This window comes from Gordionus sp. m RMFG-2023, chromosome 1 (assembly GCF_954871325.1).
Source record: "Gordionus sp. m RMFG-2023 chromosome 1, tfGorSpeb1-WG-v2, whole genome shotgun sequence".
NCBI lineage: Eukaryota > Metazoa > Nematomorpha > Gordioida > Chordodea > Parachordodidae > Gordionus > Gordionus sp. m RMFG-2023.
This window is the reverse complement of record NC_088775.1, coordinates 79,218,630-79,232,028: the sequence shown is the minus strand read 5'-3', so window position 1 is coordinate 79,232,028 and position 13,399 is coordinate 79,218,630. Positions and strand designations below refer to the sequence as shown.

Below are 13,399 nucleotides of genomic sequence, written 5' to 3'. Positions count from 1 at the left end.
CAGATTAATTTTTACAAGATATTAATGAAGTGCATATTATAAATGAAATTAAATTTATAAATATCTCTTTTTTAATTCTGAAATCATTGCTATTTAAAAAAATTGTTCTCTTTTTATAGATTTAAGATTAAAGATAAAGTCATATTTGATAAGCATTTTACCCTTAATACAATAGAAAAAAAATAATATGTTCATATTGCAAAGTAAAAATGTCTGGTAATCACTTGTCAAATTTAGAAAGACACCTGGAAAGAAATCACAACAATGAATATTTAAATTATTTAAATGAAAAAACCAAATATCAGGAATTTTTATTGGCAAAAAAACCTAAAATTAATATAGAAACCTTTTTTCCAAAAAAGCATATAAGTATAAATATATCATCTAATGATTTGATGAGTTCTATACTAGAACTTGTTACTGTAAATGGCCGGCCTTTATCAATTATTGAAGATTCGGGATTTCAAAGAATTATAAATCCACTCCTATCTGGGCTCAATTTGGTTATAAACAAAGAAAATTTATCCAGAACTATTAATAAAACAGCCCAATCAATTAGAGACAAAATATCGAGAGAGATAGAAGGAAAATTAATAAGTTTAAAAGTTGATGCAGTTCAACGACTAGATAGGTCAATTCTTGGTGTAAATTTTCAATTTATATCAAAGTTCATTATAAATTTGAGGACTCTTGGAATTGTAGAGCTGAAAGAGAGATGTACAGGAGAATATATAAAAGAGAATATATTAAAAACTTTACTAAAATTTAAAATTAATATTGAACAAATATACACAATTACTTCTGATAATGGTTGTAATTTTTTAAGAGCTATAAAGCTACTGCAACTTGAAACTGATTATGATATAAGGAGTGAATCAGCAGATGAGGAAAATATGAATGTAAATGTATATAAATATGATATTGATGATATACAAAATACTTTTTTATCAACTATTATATCCTATCCGGTACGGTGTGCAGCTCACACACTTCAGCTGGCACTTCAAGATGCTATAAAATTATCACCAAAGCTAGGAGCCTAAATTTAAAATTAAGACATCCCACTTACCAAAAGTTATTAAAAAATATGAAACTCCCTAAGCCTGTGTTAGATTGCCACAGATGGCATTCAACCCATGATATGTTAGAAAGGCTGATTTTACTAAAACCCAATATCGAAGATTTTTTTTCAGAGCAATCTGATTATTTATTGACTGAAGATTGGAAAGAGATAATAACGATTGTTGAAATTTTAAAACCGCTAAAAATCGCAACCAAACAATTCCAATCTGAACAGTTAACACTGACAGATTTTTATGCAGCATGGTTAAGATGCTGCATCGAACTGGAAAAAAATCCATACCATTTTGCTCAATTACTATATTCTTGTCTTAAGAACAGAGAAGAAAGGTTTATAAAGAACGAAATTCTCTTAGGTGCCATATACCTGGACCCAAGATACAAGGTTAATTAAAAGCTTAGTAAATTAATTATTTTAGATTTATATTAAAATTGTTATTTTATGGAATATTTAAATATAAACAATATAAATCCTTACAATAATTACTGGATTTAGCGATTATAAAAGATTAGATAAAAAAGAAAATATTTTGCATTTTTGGGAGTCTGCTAAGCTGGAACATCCTGAATTATATATTTTATCTAAAATCTTATTTGCTGTTCCTGCAACCCAAGTTAATTTATCATATTTTCACATATAAATATACATTTAACATAGGTTAGCGTTGAAAGATCTTTTTCACATTTGAAATTCATTCTTTCACCACATAGATCGAGGATGAGTGAACAACTCTTGGAAGATATTATGCTAATACGTCTAAATAAAATTTTTAAAATTGATACATGACTATATGCTTTGTATTTTTAACTATATTTGCCTATAAATAAAATAAAAAATTTATTTTTTATATCAAATTTATGTCTAGTTTTTTATTATGATTTAAATATAGAATTTTTTTTATCAACTCAAAAATTCTTGAACCCGAACCCGAACCAAACCCGGGTTCAAAAATATTTCCCTGAACGAACCCGAACCGAACCCACCTTTTTTTTATACCCCGAACCGAACCCGGGCAAAAATTTAGTCGGGTTCGCATCCCTGGTTTGAGCTATAAAAAGGTCTTTATTGCTAATTTAATATTCTTTTATATTTATTATAACCCTAAAAATCTAAAGCTATTTTCTTTTTACTCTTTCGTTATCTTCATTCAGATCTTACTAAAAGTAAGGATTTAAAAAAAAAATCGTTGAGTAATCTTATGTATCAAAAAGTAAAATATAACTCAAAACCAATATTTATTAGTTTTAAATTTTTTTTACGTCAATATGTTATTTGTCAATTTGAAAAAAATGTCATTTTACTTGAAATGTATTACAGCAGTTTAAAATAACTATTCTCGCGTTTGAGAAGAAATCATGAACCTTTGAGCTTCTTTTAATTTATATTAGTTTTTTTTAAAAAAGATTTCAAAAGTTAATGGCATATATTGTCTAAGATTCATTGGGACTTCCGGCAAAATCATATTAAATTTTTTAAAGCGCTCAAATCATAATATCGAAACATTACAACTGACGGAAAAACACATTTAAAGGATTATCCACAATCACTTGGAAGTAGGGTTATGCCGATCACAAATTTTAACCGATACGATCCGGTTTTTTATTTCCCAATATTACTACAAACCCGATAACCGATATTAATATTAATTTATTTCGGATTGTTTTTTTTAAAAAAAATATTGGCCTGATCCAAAAAACACCAAATATTGGCTCTGATACGATATTTAATATCGGCACAACTCTACTTGGGAGTTAGACAAATCCCTTATTTAGAATTGCACTTTTGTCTTCACTCCCAAATCAGAATCAAAACTATAACATTCAATTGTTCTATCTACAAATAAACATTTTTATTTTTCCCCGCAAACTCATAAATCTCCAATTGATTATATACTTAAAAAAAATGATTTATACAATTTTTATATTTCATTTTTAGACGCTTCTCGAAAAAGTGAATAATTGGGATTTCAACATATTCTTTTTTGATCAGATTTGCGGAGGTAAATTTCTCCTTTTTAAAAAAAAAAAAATTAAAATCAATACGTAATCTCAATTTTTAAAAATAAATTTTGATTTGAACCAAAATTCAAATTTAATAACAGTCTCAACAAAAAAAGGAATCCTAATCAGGGATCTGTGCAGCCCGCTAACCGGTCAAAAAAATTTTGGGCTGTCACAAAATATTTTATGCCTTAGTGTTCAAATAAAATGGCCTTAAATTACAATTATGGAAATATGTTTTTTTAAAAAACTAAAATTATTAGAAGTTTCGGTTGTTAGGTTAATCGGTATTATCTGATTCCCCTTTATAATTTTTATAAAAACTTTACTACCTTAATTTGAAGACATAATTTTTCTTTGAGAAAGCCTCCTTTTTTTTAAAAAAAACTAAAGCAATCAAATTATATTCATCAATAATTTAAATGAATTACTTATTGTAAAATAAAAAATGTAAATATCTCTAAATTTAATACAACACAATAAGTGTAAATGTAATACCTTAAAGTTGTGTGTAATTTTTACGCGTTTAACTTTCCGCAACATCAAATTGTAATTTATTTTTTTTGAATAAATAATATAGGTAAAGGATTCGTGATATTAGCGTTGCATTTGTTTGAAAGTTACGATTTTTGGAAGAAATTTAATTTACAGCCCATAAATGTCCACCAATTTTTGAGTAACATATTTATTTATGTTCTAGATATTTCAAAGTTTAAGTGGCTTAAGCTAAACCATAACCGGCCAGAAAAAATTGATAATATACATTTAAGGCGGGTTAAGCCGACTTCTAATTTACGTAATAGTTTATATAAAGATATTTTTTTAAAAGACAGGGAAGTTCTATAGTTAAGGCATCTGCTTCGCATCATATCAAATCGTAATTTAATTATAAAACATATATATATATATATACTAAGGCAAAAAAATGATAATTTGGAATTATATTTTTATATTTTAATAAAAAAATATCGCTGGTCTTTATAACATTTTTTAATTCGATAAAAATTGATCGCTTCCCGATTTCCAATAACAATAAGCATAAATTGGGGAAAACTATAATGGCATCAAATTAATTCAAATATTTTTTGCTTTTTAATAGGGCTATGCCGATCCACAAATTTTTTACCCATCCGATCCGATATTTTCTATTGCTAAAAAACCGATCCGACACCTATCCGATATTTATATTGATTTTTATTTACCATTTATATTTGTATCAATGTCATAAAAATATCAATATTTTCTATTTTAAAAACCAACTAACTTTAACGAATGATTAAATGTATTTTTTTTATTCTCCAAAATGAATATTCTCATTTATAATATTTTCATTGTTTTAATGTTACCTAAGCCTCGAAATTTTGCCTATAGAAATCCAAACCTTTCTCCATCTATGGGCAAAATCAATAAGCTTGAGTAATTTACTTTTGGTCAAAATTGAGCTAAACGTTTTTAGAAATTGGCTAAATCAAGCCGTTTAACAACACTAGCTGAATGTGACTCGTTATTTTTCTTGTTGCAGATAATTTAACAAAAAATAGTTTAAATTTTGAACTATTTTTTTAAACATTACAACAAATTTTATTATTATGTAATTATTTATAAAATAAATAAATTATATGATTATATATACAATCAAAAACAATAACAAATATCGGTACGGTTTTAAAAATATCGGTTCCATTTTTTTTTGAAAAAGCTAAATATCGGTGCCGATTCGATTTGATATTTAATATCGGCACTGCCTTACTTTTTAATATGTCCTTAATAATCAGTTTATATTAGTGCTGTAAACATTTCTAAAAAAATCGAACGCGTTCAACGTTCATTGACAAAAATCGAACGCGTTTACGTTCAAGTTCATGTTTAAAAAAAAGGAACGCATTCACAAATTTAATTTAATATAAATAAACTTATTTAATACAATATATTTTAGCCATGTTAAAAAATAATATAGTTTTATTTTGATAATATAATTATAAATAAAATATAATATAATATAGCGAATAAAGAGATATTTTTATTTATAAAAAATTTTTCTTATTAAATTTAATAACAATTGTTTTCAAAATATTTATCTGATAGACAGGAACACTTGGCAGTTAATACGGCATTAGCCTAATACAGGGGCAGATGAGGGAATTGCGGTATTATTCTTAATAAACAGCTCTTTTAACGTGGAGAATTAATTAAAAACATATTGTTTTGTTATTTGCAAAAAATTGATATAAGTTATCCTCCTCCAATCCATTCTCTACTCTCGACAAAAAAAAGGATATCTCGAAATTAACAGTTCTCTAGGGTTTTCAAAGCATTTTTTTCAATATAACGCTATAAGTTTTTTTTGGTTCGTTCTGTGGAAGTTTAATCTATGGCCATTGAACTTTAAATGCTGGATGTATAATTGCAGAAAGAACATATTGATTCTTATATATATGTTCAAATCTTTAAATAAATAAAATATATGTAATTAATTGAGAGTGATAGGTTTAATACCTTTTATTAATCCCATTTAATACGGCGTCTATCAATGGTTGACCATATTTGAGGCCATTAATTTTTTTAATTTTAAAATAACTATCGTTATTGTTGGGGTCAAATATCCCAAATGCATTATATCTTCAAATTTAATGATTTAACTTAGTTATATCATATAAAATCAAATAATTAATATTAAAATCAAAAGTCGTTTTAAATTGGAACCTGAAGATTTTGACAATATAATACTTTTTGGCCACATTTTACACTTGGTAAGCATTGGATTAGTTCCTTCAATATAGGATGTTAATGTAAAACATTTATCATATTTGGACATAATGATTATTCATCTGATTTTGGATTTTCAGAATCAGATGATGAGGATTAAATAATAATATCCATGCTTATGCTAATCTATTAAATTAAAATATAAACAACAATATTCAAATTAATAAACTCTGTGTTAAAAAAATTTTAATGTGAAAAGGAAATACACAGTCGATTAAAAAAATATAAATAATACATTTTTTAAAATAATTCGGAAATATTAAATTTTTCAAATAAATAAAAATAAAAATATTTTTAAAATTGAACGAACGTTAAATTCGAACGCGTTCATCATAAAAAAGGAACGCGTTCGTCATAAAAAAGGAACGCGTTCGTCATAAAAAAGGAACGCGTTTACGTTCTAAGTTCGTCAAAAATAAAAGGAACGCCGTTCATAATTTTTTTCAAAAAAAACGAACTTCGTACAACACTAGTTTATATATATATATTTAAATAAGTCTAACGAATTCAAATCATGATATTAGATACAAAAGTTTCCCTTTTGTAAAATCAAAACTGATATGACTTGCTCTATTTTATCAAACAGATATACTTACATTATTTTTGTGTATGTATATGTCCGGTCATAAAATTTTACTATAATATATTTTTTTTATTAGAGTTCCTAATTTAAAAAATAATGAAGAATTGTTTAAAATTATAATGATAATTTTTCTTCTTCTAATAATTAAAGAGTTGTATAACAACAACAACCAATCAGATATGAATTGTTATAAATGAGGGAGTGATGTGGGAATTTTCTATTTGCAAAATAGACACTTTCTAGAATCCGATATAATCTAAATCACGTATTTTGTTTTTTTTTAAAAAAGGCTTTCTTAATTCACATAAACCTTTTAATTTTATATTAAGGTTAATTCTTCTTTTTTCTAAATAATTTTAATTTGCGGGGTTGGCTATGTTTCTAGCCAGCTATTTTGAGCGCGACTTTGTCATATAAGTTAATTAAATAATACATAATATTGAGGATAGAGATATCTAGGAAAATAAAATCCGATAATACTTTGTAGCGTGACTCAAAATTAATATTTAAATTATTTAATATTATCGTGCGACTCAGCAATAAGTCGCGAAATCGTATGACAAAAAAAATTAGTTAGGACACATTATAAAACATTTATTTGTGAAAATATAGGATAACAATCACCCTTATTAACACTTTATAGCCTTAACGCCCGCTTATTGAGAAATTGCTTGAAATTTTTTTAGAATTTTATTTTTATACTATCGATCCTTTAACTTTATTGTAACTTGTAAGTTCCTTTAAAATTAGCCTCTTCCATAATAAAAGTTCAAAAATTACTCCCTCCCCTTTAGATTCAGTGTTCGAAAATTATCTGGAAGCCAATCCTTATCATAATTCTTTACACGCCGCAGATGTTACCCAAGCTTTACATTGCTTAATACAAGAAGAAAAGGTAATAAACTTTATTTATGTTATATTATATAATAAATTACTCACAAAATGTATAGTGGTACGAGTATTTAAAGCCGGAAGATATATTTTCCGTCATTATAGCAGCGATGTGTCACGATATCAATCATCCCGGGTTAAACCAACATTTTTTGCTCGAAACTCGCGATCTACTCTCTCTTATTCAGAAAGTTTAAAAAAAAAATTATTTTTACCAATAAGTAGCGCGAAACTATGTACTATATTTATTTTAGGAAGAGCCTATCCTCGAAAATCATCATTGGAGTATGACACTTAGTTTACTCAACCAATCCAAATTGTTAGATCATTTGTCCATTGATTTGAGGTTTTACAATAAATAATAATACTAATAATTCATGTTAAATTTTTGCAGTCTGATTTTTTTAAAAGTACTCAGCTGTATTTCATTTAAGCATATGGATGGAAAACCAAATGAAATCTAATTATTTAATCTGCCCTAGGCATGATCTGATATCGGCCTGGTTGACTTTTAACACTTGAAAGGAATCGAGAAAAAAATTTGATTTCGAAATTAGAATGTAGCTTTAATTAAAAATTGCTTTTTTTTCTGAATGAATGAATATAAAATTTATTCCTGATTAACCTTGCTTAGATGTTATACTTGTTCAAATGACAGTTACGTCCAAATCTGTTTTTAACTCTTCGTTATGCACTAATATATTTTCATGCAACTGACACGTAAATGTTATTGTAATACACTAAGATTGTAAATGATTTTTTTGAATGTATAATTAATTAATGCTTTTAAGTAATCATATCAACCTAACTTACACTTAATTTATTTTTAAATTAAAATTTTTACAGGCAAAATATTTTATCTCAAATAAAATCGTTCATTTTGGCAACTAACATCAAACTACATCAAGATTATATAGTCAAATTTCGCTCAAAAATAGATATAAACGAAGGAGATATCTTATGCAGCCACGTGATCTCAACTCCGAACAATCAAAACTTAATTAACGAGCCTAGTAAATTGGATCCTAAAAGATTAAGCCTGCTACTTAAGGCCGATAAAAGCCATTTCGATTTAAATCGTCTTCCAGATCGACATTTTTTGTTGCAGATAGCCCTGAAATGTTCGGATGTAAGCAACCCCGCTAGACAGTGGACTATCAGCCAAAGATGGAGTCGCATGATTTGTCAAGAATTTTTCAATCAAGGAGATATAGAACGACTTATTAAAATACCAGTTACCGCCTTCTGTGATCGCACTCGCACCACAATTGCTCAAATGCAAGAAGGTTTTTAAAGATATACGCAGCTTATTTTTTTAAATTATATATGTCATATCGTATTGGGATATGAAATCCATATGGATTTGGAATCTATCAACATAGAGAGTACCAACGCTGTGAATTTCAGACAATTTTGCCATTAACTTTTGAACTACATTTAATTTATTGACATTTTTATTTAGATTTTCTATATAAATTGAAAATATTCACAAAAATCTAATGGCAAAAATAATCTAATATTCACAGGGTTAGTTACTCTACATATACTGGAATTTAAAATTAGACTTTCCAAATCTTATTATATAAATAAATAATCGATGTAAGTATTTTTTTTTGCGAAATTTTATTTCTTTGAGCCGACTTTTAAAAACGGCGAACTCAATATTTTATCCAGAAAAGTATTACGCAGGTCTAAAGATCTCATAAATGACACAAAGGTTTGGACACCTTATTACCTAAATCTTTAGACGTAGGCAATATTTTTCTTGGCTAAAATAATGAGTTAACCGTTTTTGAAAATCGACATAAATCGAACCCTTTAACAAACTAAATTATTCCAATAATAACTTCATTTCATTTAATAAAATACTCAGCAGAACGACTATGCATGCATGCTTTAGGATTCAATATCAAAATATAGTAAAATAGGAGAAACCTGGGAAGGTAGATTTTTTTTAGACCCCCAGCAACTTTAAAAAATTTCCATTCACCTTCAATTTTTTGGATAATTTAAACATGGGCTCCCTTGTTCCTTTGGAAAATCTAGTGACTTCACTTTGATGCTATTAAAGGGCTCTATTCAGCCAAATTTAAATTAAGATTTTAGCCAAAATTATATTATGCAAGCTTCAAGATTTCGGTAATAGATGCTCAAACCTTTATGCTATCTATGAACAAAATCTCCAGATTTATCTAATGTTTTTATGACTAAAATATTGGATTGGCGTTTTTAAAAATCGAACTGTATATCAACAAAAAGCCATTGTCCCATTTAATACTTTAAAAATCTCTGGGACGATTTTTTTTAAACCTTTCATAAAGGCCCCCTTTGTTTCTCGTATTTTCTAGACTCTCTATCAAAAAATCATAAAAATCTTTTTAAAAAATCGACCGGCTCTTTGAGTCATCAAATTAAAAAAAAAACCACAAAATAAGCTGGGCTTAAATATTTATTTTAAAAACCCAGGCCTAGTCTGAAAATAAGCATACCTTTTTTTGCAGGCCTCTGATAATAAAGGATTATAAAATATTATGAAATGACAAATACAGTCTAGTAAAGGGTTCAACCTCGATAAAAATTGTAAATATATTTTATCCATAACAAAGTACTTGATAACTCTTTTTATAAAAAGGTTTTTTAGAATACGTCGTGCTACCTATATACGCCGAATGGCATCGATTCGTTAATAGCCCATTATCTGACATTATAATGTCTAACATATTATCTAATCAAAAAAGATGGGACACAATTATTAAAGAGATAGAGACTACAAATTTTATACCCGCGATACCCGAGGAAAGTGAAGATATCATAAACGATTATTCAATTAAGTATAATATTAAAAAAATAATAATTTTTATATAAAATTTAATCTTTTTTTTATTAATATACATTATAAATTTACATAAATCTATGTTAAAAAGGAAAATGAAAAATATTTAAAAAACGAACAAATATTTATAGAAAAATTAAAATGAAAAATGCTAAGTGAATAATTCGCGGGAGATATATATGTTTTTTTCCTTATGGATTTGGAAACCTTTTTGAAAAAGTGGCTTGCCCAAATGAGCAGGATGATGTAGGTATGATGGGAACAAAGGGAAGAATATTTTTGACATTCTAATAACTCCACCCTGAGTAGAGGGTCATGTACGGGCAAGGGGGTCTTTGCTTGTAAAATTCCATACCAAGGGTTTGCTAGATACAAAGGGGAATATAGTTTTGTCGTCAGAGCGTTTTTTATTTATGTTGAACGTGGGTTCAAGAATGCACGAGAGATTTGCCTTATTGAGAAATGTTGCAATAAGTGTAATTTTGTTATGTCGATTAGTTTTAGATATGAATTTACAATGGAGCGCATTGTGTCCAAAACAGTCTGCAACCTGATTACATTTATTGAAAGCGATTGGTTTAAAATGGTATGCCCAGGCGCAAACTGATTGCATAACGAAAAGAGTCGTTATCTATTAGTTGACTGTTTAAAATACTGGGGTAGGAATCAAGCTCATGGTCAGAATTGTTAAAATTAAGCCTCCTGAGGAGGGTATTGATGACATCGATTAAGTTGAGGTAGGCGAAGGAACGAGATACCAATCCTAGATCACAGTCTTTTTGCTTTGATGACTCTGGTTGAGGTGTATTTTGGGCAATGCTGATCCACCAATTTAAGGCTTCCTTCATCAAACTATCAATATCAGTTGAAATGATTTGGGAAATGATATGTTTCACAAATTTCGTAGAAGTATATAAAGAAAGGATGGAAATAGTATAGCAGTTCTAAGTCTTAAGCTTCCCGATTTGCAAGGAAGAGTTGCCTGAAGCCAGGAGTTAGAATCGAATTTAATATTTCGTAACTCTTGCATCATTATAAAAATGTTTGTTCATATTTTTTTTAAAAGAATTTCAAACGCGTAATCACTTGAGGTTTTTAAACAATATTGCATTTGCGGAATTAAAAAGGCATTTTTGAGGATAAAATAAGCTTGAAAAATGGGTAATTTATTTAAAACTGGTAGTTTGAGGAATAATGATTGCAGGCTATTATTTAAAAATTTCCTTCTGTACCTCTCAACGGGGCTCCTCAGGGGTGTTTGTCGAAAATTATCTAATAAGGAGTTAGTAGAGGGTGGGGATGAATTAATTTCTCATTTTTTGATAGTCGAGTTGATTAAAATGTTTTTAATTATATGAAGGTATTGCTGAAAAATGGTCCCCAAATCATACAATCATCTAGGTACCAGACGTGCAGATTGAGTTTGCACGAAAGAGCAATGCCACTAAAAAGGTGTTTTAAGAGTGTAACAAAGAAGCAAGTGCCCTGGATCTCACTGCTGAAGATCCTTCGCCGATTTAATAAGCAAATCATTGAATTTAAGTAAGGAATGGTTCCATAGCTGAGATGGATGCAATTGTGATAGTCAGGGAACGTTTTTAAGAAGGCATCATTCATATTATTTCTATTATTTGAATTAAAAGCATCGGATATGTCAAGTTTTACAATAGATTCCTCTGATTTAAAGTTGGATAAAACTATTCGATGGCAGGGAATTACGGCTTCACAGCCTCCTTTCACTCCGAACCCAACTTGGTACAGAGCTAAAAAAATATGGTTAATTAAAGGCCATTACAAATAATTTTTGAAATAGTTAGACGTTATTAATGTTCTATAGCTATTGCACGTATTTGGTTAGATTTTTCAAGTGCAATTAATCGAGCATCAAAGATTACTAGGACAAGATTATATGGCAATTTTCCATTGATAATTAAATTAAAAATTTTGTAATGAATTGAATAAGAATTCAGAATATCTAAATCCAAGAGATCGGTTTTGATACCTGTTAAAACTTCTCCTGAAGATATATTCAAACTTGTATTTATTAGGGCAGTATTTATGGTGGATATTTTGATTCTGGGTGTTTATCTAAAAGTTGGTATCTCGTGCTTAAATTGAATTGCCACATAATCTTGCCCCAGTAATTTTTGGTGATGGATTAATTGCACTTAGAAAATCTGAAAACCAAGTACGTCCAATAGCTATATGAATTTTCTACCGCCGAGCTACTTCAAAAATTATTTTTCAAGTTTAGTCCGTATCAAGTTGGGTTTGGAGTGAAAGGAGGATGTAAAACCGCTATTCACTGCAGCCGATTAGTTTTATCCAGCCTCAAACCAGAGGAATTTGTTATATGACCTTACTTATCCAATTCTATTAATTAGAATAATGTTATCGATACTTTCTTAAAAAACGTAACCTGGTTATCACAATTATATTCATCTCAGCTACGAAATCCTTCAATGATTTGCTAATTAAATCGACGAAAGGTCTTCAGCAGTGAGATCCATTAGGACCCTTGCTTTTTTCTTACACTCTTAAGCATCTTTTTAGTGGCATTGCTCTTTCGTGCAAACCAATCTGCACGTTTGGTATCTAGATGATTGTACGATTTGGGGAACCATTTCATCAATTAATCAATCTCTAGATATAATTAATGAACATTTAGTATAAATTAATATAGATCAATGACGTATCTAAGATTTCATTTCGGAATCCGTGTAAAAACAGTTTGTGGTTAGCTCCAGACTCTCATCCTTTTCTTCTAACTGACTTGACTTGATAAAATTTTGATAGCTAAATAAATTCAACATCACTTACACTTGGGTTTAGGTAGAGTTACCTTTAGCTTTATCCAGTGACCCCTACACTTTTTGAGGGATAGAAGCAGAATACCCCCCCCCCCCCCCCATTGTAAATTATTTTTTGACACCAATAAATTTCAAAAATAATTTTTATTGCATCAATATTTATTATAATATAAATATAATGTAAAAAATATATGCTTTAAAAATATTATTTTTAAATTAATAATTTAGATAAATAAGGGGAAGAGAAAGCAAAGGAATTTATAATTTCATCAATATTTAATTGTTTAAATAAATTATTTTCCATTGATAAAATGGTTAAATTATTAAGAAATGGATCTTTCATGACACTACGAAGTCTTGTTTTAATTAGTTTAATTTTACTCATGACCCTTTCGGCAGTACATGATGTAGTAGGAATAGTTAATAAATATTTAT

The 13,399-nt window shown here is 28.2% G+C and overlaps 1 protein-coding gene across 3 annotated transcripts in view; it reads left to right on the top strand.

Moving 5' to 3' along the window:
- Positions 1-13,399, top strand: part of LOC135922865 (high affinity 3',5'-cyclic-AMP phosphodiesterase 7A-like) — a 40,941-nt gene that overhangs the window by 19,398 nt on the left and 8,144 nt on the right. For all 3 annotated transcript variants that reach the window (XM_065457373.1, XM_065457372.1, XM_065457374.1), the window contains 7 exons: positions 3,017-3,080; positions 3,662-3,757; positions 7,225-7,325; positions 7,381-7,512; positions 7,576-7,667; positions 8,168-8,607; positions 9,954-10,152. In XM_065457373.1, coding sequence (XP_065313445.1) covers positions 3,017-3,080; positions 3,662-3,757; positions 7,225-7,325; positions 7,381-7,512; positions 7,576-7,667; positions 8,168-8,607; positions 9,954-10,152 — 1,124 coding nt within the window. The remainder of the gene's footprint in view (positions 1-3,016; positions 3,081-3,661; positions 3,758-7,224; positions 7,326-7,380; positions 7,513-7,575; positions 7,668-8,167; positions 8,608-9,953; positions 10,153-13,399) is intronic.